At 44.2% G+C, this 11,524-nt stretch overlaps 1 protein-coding gene across 6 annotated transcripts in view; it reads right to left on the bottom strand.

Annotated features, from left to right (window-relative positions):
• Nucleotides 1-676: 676 nt before the first annotated feature.
• The window catches only part of dclk2a (doublecortin-like kinase 2a), a 20,860-nt gene continuing 10,012 nt past the window's right edge, over nucleotides 677-11,524 (bottom strand). Inside the window, exons 4-16 of one of the 6 annotated variants that reach the window (XM_078799194.1) lie at nucleotides 7,799-7,901; nucleotides 5,797-5,877; nucleotides 5,514-5,576; nucleotides 5,344-5,436; nucleotides 5,118-5,226; nucleotides 2,923-2,980; nucleotides 2,719-2,838; nucleotides 2,497-2,643; nucleotides 2,284-2,417; nucleotides 1,277-1,354; nucleotides 1,098-1,194; nucleotides 889-969; nucleotides 677-803 (exon numbers count right to left, since the gene is read on the bottom strand). In XM_078799194.1, coding sequence (XP_078655320.1) covers nucleotides 690-803; nucleotides 889-969; nucleotides 1,098-1,194; nucleotides 1,277-1,354; nucleotides 2,284-2,417; nucleotides 2,497-2,643; nucleotides 2,719-2,838; nucleotides 2,923-2,980; nucleotides 5,118-5,226; nucleotides 5,344-5,436; nucleotides 5,514-5,576; nucleotides 5,797-5,877; nucleotides 7,799-7,901 — 1,278 coding nt within the window. In that variant the 3' untranslated portion in view covers nucleotides 677-689. Of the gene's footprint in view, nucleotides 804-888; nucleotides 970-1,097; nucleotides 1,195-1,276; nucleotides 1,355-2,283; nucleotides 2,418-2,496; nucleotides 2,644-2,718; nucleotides 2,839-2,922; nucleotides 2,981-5,117; nucleotides 5,227-5,343; nucleotides 5,437-5,513; nucleotides 5,577-5,778; nucleotides 5,878-7,771; nucleotides 7,902-11,524 lie in introns of all 6 variants that reach the window. The other 5 variants (XM_078799193.1, XM_078799192.1, XM_078799191.1 and 2 more) reach the window with 5 other exon arrangements.

Raw genomic sequence — 11,524 nt, forward strand, 5'->3', positions numbered from 1 at the left:
AGATGACATGTTTCATGGGGGGGTGTGTATCGGGAGGTGAGGGACTGCAAGCGCTGGGCGGGGACGAGGGGGATTCGTCCAGGGGGGACCAGAGGTTGCTTGGTCTGGGGGGGGACGCAGCAGCATCTGTCGCTTTGTTGGAAGGTTCCTCAGATATCCTTGGGGTGACGGCAGGGTCAGGTGACTTCTGGGGGTGGGTCTCCTTATCCGGGGCGGTGTTCTGGAAAATAAAACGGAATTAGACATGATGAGATGGATGGGGAGAGTTTTGGATTAGAAGATAAGATATTGTTGGCCCCGCAGCGGGACTTAGAATGGCATGGGGTGGATTAAAAAGCGTGTTCGGGCCGAGGAGCGGCCATGTCACATGGAAATATTACAAGATGTCCTACCAGCGGGAGTTCAAGCTAAGCTAGCAGCTCTAAAATACGCCAATAATAAAAGCTAGCGAGCGTGAACGTACGTGGAGGTCCTGATTGATCCGACATTCTTCTGCCGGGTTTTCTCCGGTTTCCTCCCACATTCCAAAAACATGCTAGGTTAATTAGCCACTCCAAATTATCCATAGGTATGAATGTGAGTGTGAATGGTTGTTTGACTATATGTGCCCTGTGATTGGCTGGCCACCAGTCCAGTGTGGACCCCGCCTCTTCGTGAAAATGAATGAATGAATAAAGCTCGGCTCATTCCTACTCACTCACCACAATAACGGAGAGCGCCGCCGCCGCCGCCGCGGCGTTGCCCTGCGTCCTCGGTTTACCCGTCACTTCGGCCTTTGTGTTTTTCTTCGTCATGTCGTCATCCTGCGAGACGCACGGCGACATAGTCAGCAAACGCCACCCCACCCCACCCGAAAGTGAGAACAGTTTCTAAAAGTAGAAGCGATACCGTGAGCCAAGGATGGGCGAGGACATCCTTCGCCGTGTAGCGGTCCTCCGTGTTCACCTGCAGCATCTTCTTGATGAGTTCCTGAGGTAAAAATCTACTTTTTTAAATGTACTTTGATTATTTTTTTTACTATTTTCTAATCTGGCACAGTGTGGATGAACATTTCTTTCAACTATTTGGTATTTCTAGTACTTTTCGAGCTAATAAACCTTAGCTGAGTGACTGATGTTGTCCCAGTAAGGACCGGGATAGTCCAGTTTTCCTCGTAGAATCTGGTCAAAGAGGTCCTCTTGATGGTTGCTCTCACTGCAACGTAGTAATAAACATGTATTGGCTAGTACCGTTCCATGCTAGCATTACTTGCTACTCTGCTTAGTCACGGACACACCTTCTAAAAGGAGGGAAACCACACAGGAGGATGTACGTGATGACTCCAGCAGCCCAGATGTCCACCTTGACTCCGTAGCTGGGGAGGAGACACACAAACACACACACGTGGCTAATTAACCTAGCATGTTTTTGGAATGTGGGAGGAAACCGGAGTACCAGGAAAAAACCCACGCAAACTCCGCACAGAGATGGCCGAGGCTTGGGATTGAACTCAGGTTTCCTTGCTGCGAGGTCTGCGTGCTAACCACTCGACCGCCGTGCAGCCCTATAATCACCCTTATAGTCCTATTATTTATTGTTCAATGAATAAAACAGCATAATGTTATTTTTTTTCTAAACTCAAGAAGCCAAAAATGTACCACTTCCACACATGATGGGAGAGAACTGACTTCATGCAGCATTTAGGTGGTATAGTGTAAGGTATTGTGACCGTAGTACTACATATCACCAGTGGTGTCATTAGGTTCTTAAACACCACAAATAATTTGATATTTTTAATAGATTTTTTTTTTAATTTATAGATTTTTAAAAAAATTTATAGATTTAAAAAAAAATTAAATTAAATTTCATATAATAGGGCAAAAGCAGGCTAATAAGCAAGACAATAAGCAGGCTAATACTAGCCTCCTAGTAGTAGTAGTAATAATCACAAGAAGAATAATGATGATAATAATAATAATAGGCTAATTAATAATATAATCATGATTATTATATAATTGATGACTGTCCACTGGACATAATGGTTGCAGAGCTTGAGCAGAAGTTATATCCTGGTTCTTGTTTATTATTATTATTATTATTTTTTTTTTAATGTCTAATCGCCTGATTTTCAATGAAGTGTAGAATTACTACGCAGACGGAAAAAACCTGCGAGCGGGTGATGCTGGGAACACGGACAGCAGGTAGGATTGCAAGGTTTCTACAGTATTCATCATACACATATGATGTGATGATGAAATATTGTCATATTCCAAATCCAAATGGATATAAATCAAACCGTCTTACCCAGATTCCGCTATGATTTCAGGCGCCACGTACGTCGGCGTCCCGCACACGGTATACAGAGGTCCTTCCACCACAGTAGCAAGACCAAAGTCCCCCAGTTTGAGAGACTTGGCGCCGTCAGGACCCTCAAACACCTGTGAGTAGACACAGAAGCACCTTGGTCAGCTTTTGGATCAGAACCAGACACCCGTCGGTGCGACAAGAAAGACGGACCAGCAGGTTTTCCGGTTTGATGTCTCTGTGGACGATGTTCATGGCGTGGAGGTACTTGAGTGCGGCGGCCAAGTCGCACACCATGACGCTGGCGCTCTTCTCCGTGAACTTGGCCGAGGACGTGAGGGCATCAAACAAGTCGCCGCCCTGCGACGGAGACGTTACTCTGCATACTCTGTGTCTTTAAAGACGTACTACGTATCTACTTCCTGCCGTGTCTACCTTCACCAGCTCCATGACCAGACAGCGCTCAGAGGGCGTGTCCACCTCCTCAACCAGCATGATGACGTTGGGGTGCTTCACGCGACGCAGCACGGCCACCTCATTCTCCATCAGGTGCTCCTGCCTCGACAGGACAGGACATCATCATCATCGCGTCAGCGACATGAAGATAAAAAGGCAGACGCACCAAAAAAATGGACACACCTTGCCGCTACACTTGGCTTTGTCCATGATCTTCAGCGCAAACTCTTTCCCCGTGGACCTGAGGCAGCGAGAAAAGTCTTAGCTCAGTGTTTGTTCACTTCCTGCTTTCCTAATATAATTTAAGTTTTTTGTTAATTATTTTTATTACATTTTTGTATTTGTAATTTAATTTAATTAAATTTAATAAATTTTTTTATTTATGTCACAAACCGAAGTAGGAGGTGATATGAGCATCCAATGACATAATGGGTACCATAGTAACGGTCAATATAGTGATATATACATATAATATCAGAAGGTCATAAACAAGCTTCCTATTTTTTACATGTCTTATTTTCTCAAATTATGTCTACTATATTGGGTAACAGGAGAGTGAAGCTGACTATAGGGGTGTTATTTCGTGTCTTGAGGGCTCTAATTGTGTTAAAACGTGCATTTAGAAGGTCATAAACAAGCTTTCCATGTTTTATATGTCTTATTTTCTCTAATTATGTCTACTATATTGGGTAACAGGAGAGTGAAGCTGACTATAGGGGTGTTATTTCGTGTCTTGAGGGCTCTAATTATATTAAAACATGCATTTAGAAGGTCATAAACAAGCTTTCCATGTTTTATATGTCTTATTTTCTCTAATTATGTCTACTATATTGGGTAACAGGAGAGTGAAGGTGACTATAGGGGTGTTATTTCATGTCTAAAGGACTCTAATCATGTTAAAACTGTATTTAGAAGGTCATAAAAAAAGCTTCCCATATTTAATATGTGTTATTTTCTCTTATTATGTCGGCTATATTGGGTAACTGGAGAGTGGAGTTGACTATAGGGGTGTTATTTCATAACTTGAGGGCTCTAATTAGGTTGAAACGTGCATTGAGAAGATCATAAAAAAGCTTCCTATATTTAATATGAGTTATTTTCTCTAATTATGTCTACTATATTGGGTAACTGGAGAGTGAAGGTGACTATAGGGGTGTTATTTCATGTCTAAAGGACTCTAATCATGTTAAAACTGTATTTAGAAGGTCATAAAAAAGCTTCCTATATTTAATATGTGTTATTTTCTTTAATTATGTCTACTATATTGGGTAACTGGAGAGTGAAGGTGACTATAGGGGTGTTATTTCATGTCTTGAGGGCTCTAATTATGTTAAAACTGTATTTAGAAGGTCATAAACAAGCTTTCTATGTTTTATATGTCTTATTTTCTCAAATTATGTCTACTATATTGGGTAACTGGAGAGTGAAGGTGACTATAGGGGTGTTATTTCATGTCTTGAGGGCTCTAATTATGTTAAAACTGTATTTAGAAGGTCATAAACAAGCTTTCTATGTTTTATATGTCTTATTTTCTCAAATTATGTCTACTATATTGGGTAACTGGAGAGTGAAGGTGACTATAGGGGTGTTATTTCATGTCTTGAGGGCTCTAATTATGTTAAAACTGTATTTAGAAGGTCATAAACAAGCTTTCTATGTTTTATATGTCTTATTTTCTCAAATTATGTCTACTATATTGGGTAACTGGAGAGTGAAGGTGACTATAGGGGTGTTATTCCATGTCTAAAGGACTCTAATCATGTTAAAACTGTATTTAGAAGGTCATAAAAAAGATTCCTATATTTAATATGTGTTATTTTCTCTTATTATGTCGGCTATATTGGGTAACTGGAGAGTGGAGCTGACTATAGGGGTGTTATTTCATGACTTGAGGACTCTAATTAGGTTGAAACGTGCATTTAGAAAATCATAAAAAAGCTTCCTATGTTTAATATGTGTTATTTTCTCTAATTATGTCTACTATATTGGGTAACTGGAGAGTGAAGGTGACTATAGGGGTGTTATTTCATGTCTAAAGGACTCTAATCATGTTAAAACTGTATTTAGAAGGTCATAAAAAAAGCTTCCTATATTTAATATGTGTTATTTTCTCTTATTATGTCGGCTATATTGGGTAACTGGAGAGTGGAGTTGACTATAGGGGTGTTATTTCACGTCTTGAGGGCTCTAATTAGGTTAACACGTGCATTTAGAAGGTCATAAACAAGTTTCCTATGTTTTATATGTCTTATTTTCTCGAATTATGTCGACTATATTGGGTAACTGGAGAGTGAAGGTGACTATAGGGGTGTTATTTCATGTCTAAAGAACTCTAATCATGTTTATATATATTCCACTTCCAAAATCCGTGAGCCTACCTCTCCACACACTCCCTGACCACGGCAAAGTTGCCGTCGCCGATAACTTTGCCGACGGCGTACTTGTCCAGGATGGTGGAGGACAGGCGGTCGCCATGGTTACCACCGACTGCACCAGAGACAAATGCGACATGGACAGAGTCAGGTACTCAAGGAAGGTGCAAAGAAGGGGAGACAATTAGGAAAGGAAGCCAAGAAGGGGATGAAAAGGTTGAACGGGACGCACCCCCTGGATCGCTGGTCTCCCCCTGGTGGTTGTTGGGGGAGGTTGTGGACGCCTTGGTGGACCCCGTGGTGGGAATGTGACCCAAACCGTTTACTGCGTGAAGAACAGCAAATCTGTCAAAGTTAGTCTAATCTGGGTTTCGGACAATTGATCATCATTGATCATCTCACCTGGCGACTTGGTCAGAGATGGACTGGTGGTGTAGTGGACTGTAGGCCTCACTGAAGGCCTCACTGAAACATGACAAGATGGACGCTAAATGGGTGTTTAGTCTCCTCGTGGGACTAATAATAAAGCATATCTTATGTTAGCATTCCTGGTAATGATGTGAAAAATGTGTTTTAGCATGCGTGACGGTAGCGTTTATGGTCTCAATTGGATTTAGATGAGGGCAACACACAGCACACATTAAAAGATGCTAACTGGAAAGCTAACCTGCAGAAGGAGACTTGCCTCGTCGCGACGGTCCAGGACTCTTGGCCGTCCGGTTCGGAGTAAGAGAGCGACTGTAAGACGACTTGAGTACTTTACACTCTGTGGACACAAGTCACTGGATAGTTCAATGTCCTCAGAAGCGGGGGGGTCTTGGTTAGATAATAGTCTACTAGAGCTTTCCCATATTGGATTCTGCTATGTCAAGATTCCCATCACCAGTCTTGGCCTTGTCCTTGAGATCTCCAGACTACTGGGGTCGACACACGCCACCACCCAACGTTGAGAACATAAACAAAGGCAAGGAAAGTGCGGAACTTGAGCTCTTTTCTGGTTGACTTACCTTTGTGAAAGATATTTCCAACTCTGAAAAAGTACTACGGAAGTCCCAACCCGATCTTCAGGATCGTTGTATTTTTGAAAATTGGATAATATCTTAGGTTGGTACACACAATGTACCTACAGTACAATCACGATTCTGGTACAGGTCTTAGGTTGGTACCTACAATCATGATTCTGGTACAGGACTTAGATTTGTACGCACAATCTATCTACAATCACGATTCCGGTACAGGTCTTAGATTCGTACGCAGAATGTACCTACAATCACAGTTCCGGTACAGGTCTTAGGTTGGTACCTACAATCATGATTCTGGTACAGGACTTAGATTTGTACGCACAATCTATCTACAATCACGATTCCGGTACAGGTCTTAGATTCGTACGCAGAATGTACCTACAATCACAGTTCCGGTACAGGTCTTAGGTTGGTACCTACAATCATGATTCCGGTACAGGACTTAGGTTGGTACCTACAATCATGATTCCGGTACAGGACTTAGGTTGGTACCTACAATCATGATTCCGGTACAGGACTTAGGTTGGTACCTACAATCGTGATTCCGGTACAGGACTTAGGTTGGTACCTACAATCATGATTCTGGTACAGGACTTAAGTTGGTACCTACAATCGTGATTCCGGTACAGGTCTTAGGTCGGTACGCACAATATACCTACAATCACGATTGCGGTACAGGTCTTAGATTCATACGCACAATGTACCTACAATCATGATTCTGGTACAGGACTTAGGTTGGTACCTACAATCATGATTGCGGTACAGGTCTTAGGTTAGTACCTACAATCATGATTCCGGTACAGGTCTTAGGTCGGTACGCACAATGGACCTACAATCATGATTGCGGTACAGGTCTTAGATTCATACGCACAATGTACCTACAATCACGATTCCAGTACAGGACTTAGGTTGGTACCTACAATCATGATTCCGGTACAGGACTGAGGTTGGTACCTACAATCACGATTCCGGTACAGGACTTAGGTTGGTACCTACAATCATGATTCCGGTACAGGACTTAGGTTGGTACCTACAATCATGATTCCGGTACAGGACTTAGGTTGGTACCTACAATCATGATTCCGGTACAGGACTTAGGTTGGTACCTACAATCATGATTCCGGTACAGGACTTAGGTTGGTACCTACAATCATGATTAGGGTACAGGACTCAGGTTGGTACCTACAATCATGATTCCGGTACAGGACTCAGGTTGGTACCTACAATCATGATTCCGGTACAGGACTTAGGTTGGTACCTACGATCATGATTCCGGTACAGGACTTAGGTTGGTACCTACAATCATGATTCCGGTACAGGACTTAGGTTGGTACCTACAATCATGATTCCGGTACAGGACTTAGGTTGGTACCTACAATCATGATTAGGGTAAAGGTCTTAGGTTGGTACACAAAATGTAGCTACAATTATGATTAGTGGTACAGGCTGTGACCTTGGCTTAACTCTGGTTCCTTCCCTGGAAGGTCTACTACTTCATAGTAACCGCACTTCCTGTACCGGAGTGTAAGCAGAAATACAAAGAAGGGAAACATACACCCACACACAGACACACACGGCATGCTGTGTGCTCCAGCTAGCGACACACGGACAAAGCATGATTAGCAGTAGCGGGCCTACCAGTCACAAAGGCCGCGGAAGCCTTACCGCTGTGGTCCAACACAAAGTCATCATGGGCGTAGCGATACTTCTCTGGGCCGCATGCGATGAACACGTCGTCGTTGCCAAAGAAGTCTTGCAGGCACGTGATCTGGAAGGACACGGCGTGTTTAACCAACATTTATTCTATCAAAAAAAAAAAAACAACAAAAAAAACAAAAAAAACCTTAAACTGTATTATGGAAAGCAGGAAGTGAACAAATGTAACAGTTAGTGATTGTAAAAGTACCAGATGGAGGGGTAGGGTTCCTCCTTCCTGGGCACATATAGACAAACAACCATTCACACTCACATTCATACTTATGGACAATTTGGAGTGGCTAATTAACCTCCACACAGGGTGGAATTGAACCCCGGTCTCCTAGCTGTGAGGTCTGCACGATAACCACTCGACCACCGTGCCGCCCCCATGTTATCTTAATGATAGGAATTCCCAGTACAGGAAGGCAGTTGGAGGGGCGGGAGTGTGGCTGCGTGCTGTGCTGAAAAGGAAATGTCGGGAGTGTGTAGGCAGAAAACCAAAGTGTGGACGACACACAGTGACACTGGGTGGATTGGCCACTGGGAGTACTGGGAGTTTTTTTCAGCGGACCGACCAAAATTGGGCCAACGGAAGGTGGAACACGGCCGTAGAAGTTGAAGCCTGTTTTTCCCTATCATGCCTTTCTACCGACGTCACTGCAACACGGACTTCCTTGTATGGGATGCAGATTCCCTGTACTCAAAGTGAACGTATGTTTCCGGAAGTCCTCGGGAGTGCTTAGGAGTGTGACCAATCATCCAAGAAAATCCAAGAAAACACTGCCGGAAGAGGCACTTTCTGTGCGGGTTATTGTGTGTCGCTGCTCTACACGATTCCAGAACTCAATACAAAGTCCCATAAATAAATATAATAGGCTTTTTGGTATTTTAGATGTAGCAAAATTGATTTATTGATTACCGTGATAGGTCTTACGGAAACGGCGGACATTATCGTTATGAACGGACATCTTGCTAAGATTTAGGACAACAATGTAGAAAAGTGGTACAGTCCATTTCGTTGTTTAAAGTCATGAATACTTAGGAGGCGACAGACCTGTCAACCCCCATCAATATCCCAGCATGCACCCAAACACACAAATCAAGGACATGGTGATCAATTACATCAGGAGGCGAACGAAAGGCTGAAAGAGAGCAAGTCCGAGGTGGTTAATGTGACAGTGAAGGACGAGCCAAGGGGGCATCACTGGGCGTATCGGATGGAAAAGACAGTTGGAGGTTGGAAACGGAGCAAAAGGAGGCCATCTTTGTCACAGAGGATTCATCAGCACTTGACCGGGAAGGTAAGATAGCCCCTCCCCCCAAGTGTTTAGTGGTCACAGAGTACGTCATGTACTACTGACGGGAGGAAAAGTACATGAAATGAACATGAACACCAGTGAGGAAGTCATGGAAGTCAAGTCATAAAAACAAAACAGGCCTTATGTCAATTAAAAAAAAAATACACAAAAAGTCAGTATAGGTCTGGAGAACCAGGAAGTTATCCGTATCGGCTTGAAAAAATAATTCTGGAACTGGTGGTAACCGGCTAATTTTTCAGATTGGATTAATTCTTCCTGTCGCTTGTCTGAAGTCAGCTGGGATAGCTGGGATAGGCTCCAGCATACCCCCTCGACCCTCCTGACGATAAGCAGTAGAAAATGAATGAATGAATGTTAATATTTAATGGGACCCCTGTCCAAGGTGTACCCTGCAGCTTGTCTGAAGTCAGCTGGGATAGGCTCCAGCATACCCCCACGACCCTTGTGAGGATAAGCAGTAGAAAATGAATGAATGTTAATATTTAATTGGACCCCTGTCCAAGGTGTACCCTGCAGCTTGTCTGAAGTCAGCTGGGATAGGCTCCAGCATACCCCCACGACCCTTGTGAGGATAAGCAGTAGAAAATGAATGAATGAATGTTAATATTTAATGGGACCCCTGTCCAAGGTGTACCCTGCAGCTTGTCTGAAGTCAGCTGGGATAGGCTCCAGCATACCCCCTCGACCCTCCTGACGATAAGCAGTAGAAAATGAATGAATGAATGTTAATATTTAATGGGACCCCTGTCCAAGGTGTACCCTGCAGCTTGTCTGAAGTCAGCTGGGATAGGCTCCAGCATACCCCCACGACCCTTGTGAGGATAAGCAGTAGAAAATGAATGAATGAATGTTAATATTTAATTGGACCCCTGTCCAAGGTGTACCCTGCAGCTTGTCTAAAGTCAGCTGGGATAGGCTCCAGCATCCCCCCACGACCCTTGTGAGGATAAGAGGTAAAAAATGAATGAATGAATATTAATATTTATTGAGGCCCCTCTCCAGGGTGTACCCTGCCGCTTGTCTGAAGTCAGCTGGGATAGGCACCAGCATCCACTGCAACCCTTGTGAGGATAAGCAGTAGAAAATGAATGACTGAACGTTAATATTCAATGGGGTCCCTGTCCAGGGTGTACCCTGCCGCTTGTCTGAAGTCAGCTGGGATAGGCTCCAGCATCCCCCCACGACCCTTGTGAGGATAAGAGGTAGAAAATGAATGAATGAATATTAATATTTATTGAGGCCCCTCTCCAGGGTGTACCATGCTGCTTGTCTGAAGTCAGCTGGGATAGGCTCCAGCATACTCCCGCGACCCTTGTGAGGATAAGCGGTAGAAAATGAACGAATGAATGTTAATATTTAATGGGACCTCTGTCCAGGGGGTACCCTGCCAATTGTCTGAAGTCAGCTGGGATAGGCTCCAGCATGCACCGCGACCCTCATGAGGATAAGCGGTAGAAAATGAATGAATGAATGTTAATATTTAATGCAACCCCTGTCCAGTTTGTATCTTGCCGCTTGTCTGAAGTCAGCTGGGATAGGCTCCAGCAAACCCCCGCGACCCTCGTGAGGATAAGCAGTAAAAAACGAATGAATGAATGTTAATATTTAATGGGGTCCCTGTCCAGGGTGTACCCTGCCGCTTGTCTGAAGTCAGCTGGGATAGGCTCCAGCATACCCCGCAACCCTTGTGAGGATAAGTGGTAGAAAACGAATGACTGAACGTTACTATTCAATGGGGTCCCTGTCCAGGGTGTATCCTGCCGCTTGTCTGAAGTCAGCTGGGATAGGCTCCAGCATACCCCCACGACCCTTGTGAGGATAAGCGGTAGAAAATGAATGAATGTGATTAAACTGAAGTGGTCCAAGAGCAGAAACAATGAGGGATCCATGGGGGTTGAACTGAGGCTGAAAAGAGGCGGCAGTTGACACCACACAATAGAGCCCCAGTGTTGGACCTCCAGATGCTCTTCCTCGCCGACTACCACGCCCCCCCACCGAGACAAAAATGCCTCTTTACGTGCCTGCCGGCTTTTTTGTTTTTATTGGGTTCAATTCCACACTTTTCCTTCATAAAAATAAACTTGATAGTGTTGGTTACAAGAAAACCAAACCGGTCCAAGATGGATGGTGCTGACCGCCACCCCCACCACCCAAAGGACAATGGGCGCCGGCAACCATTCTAATTTCTTGGCTGTTGACCTAAATGTTGGTAATCCAGACCCGGGCCTTGAAAACCATCAGATGGCGGCCTTGTGCGGCTCTGGCTAATTCCAGCAAGAATACTGGATGACATGACATCACTGCTAACACTGGTCCCGCTTCAGGGTATCAGGCCCCGGGGGGGGGGGGGGGGCGGGGCGGCGTGAAAAAAGTG

Source organism: Doryrhamphus excisus, linkage group LG19 (assembly GCF_037039965.1).
Source record: "Doryrhamphus excisus strain RoL-2023G ecotype Guam linkage group LG19, RoL_Dexc_Guam_v1.1, whole genome shotgun sequence".
Lineage (NCBI taxonomy): Eukaryota > Metazoa > Chordata > Actinopteri > Syngnathiformes > Syngnathidae > Doryrhamphus > Doryrhamphus excisus.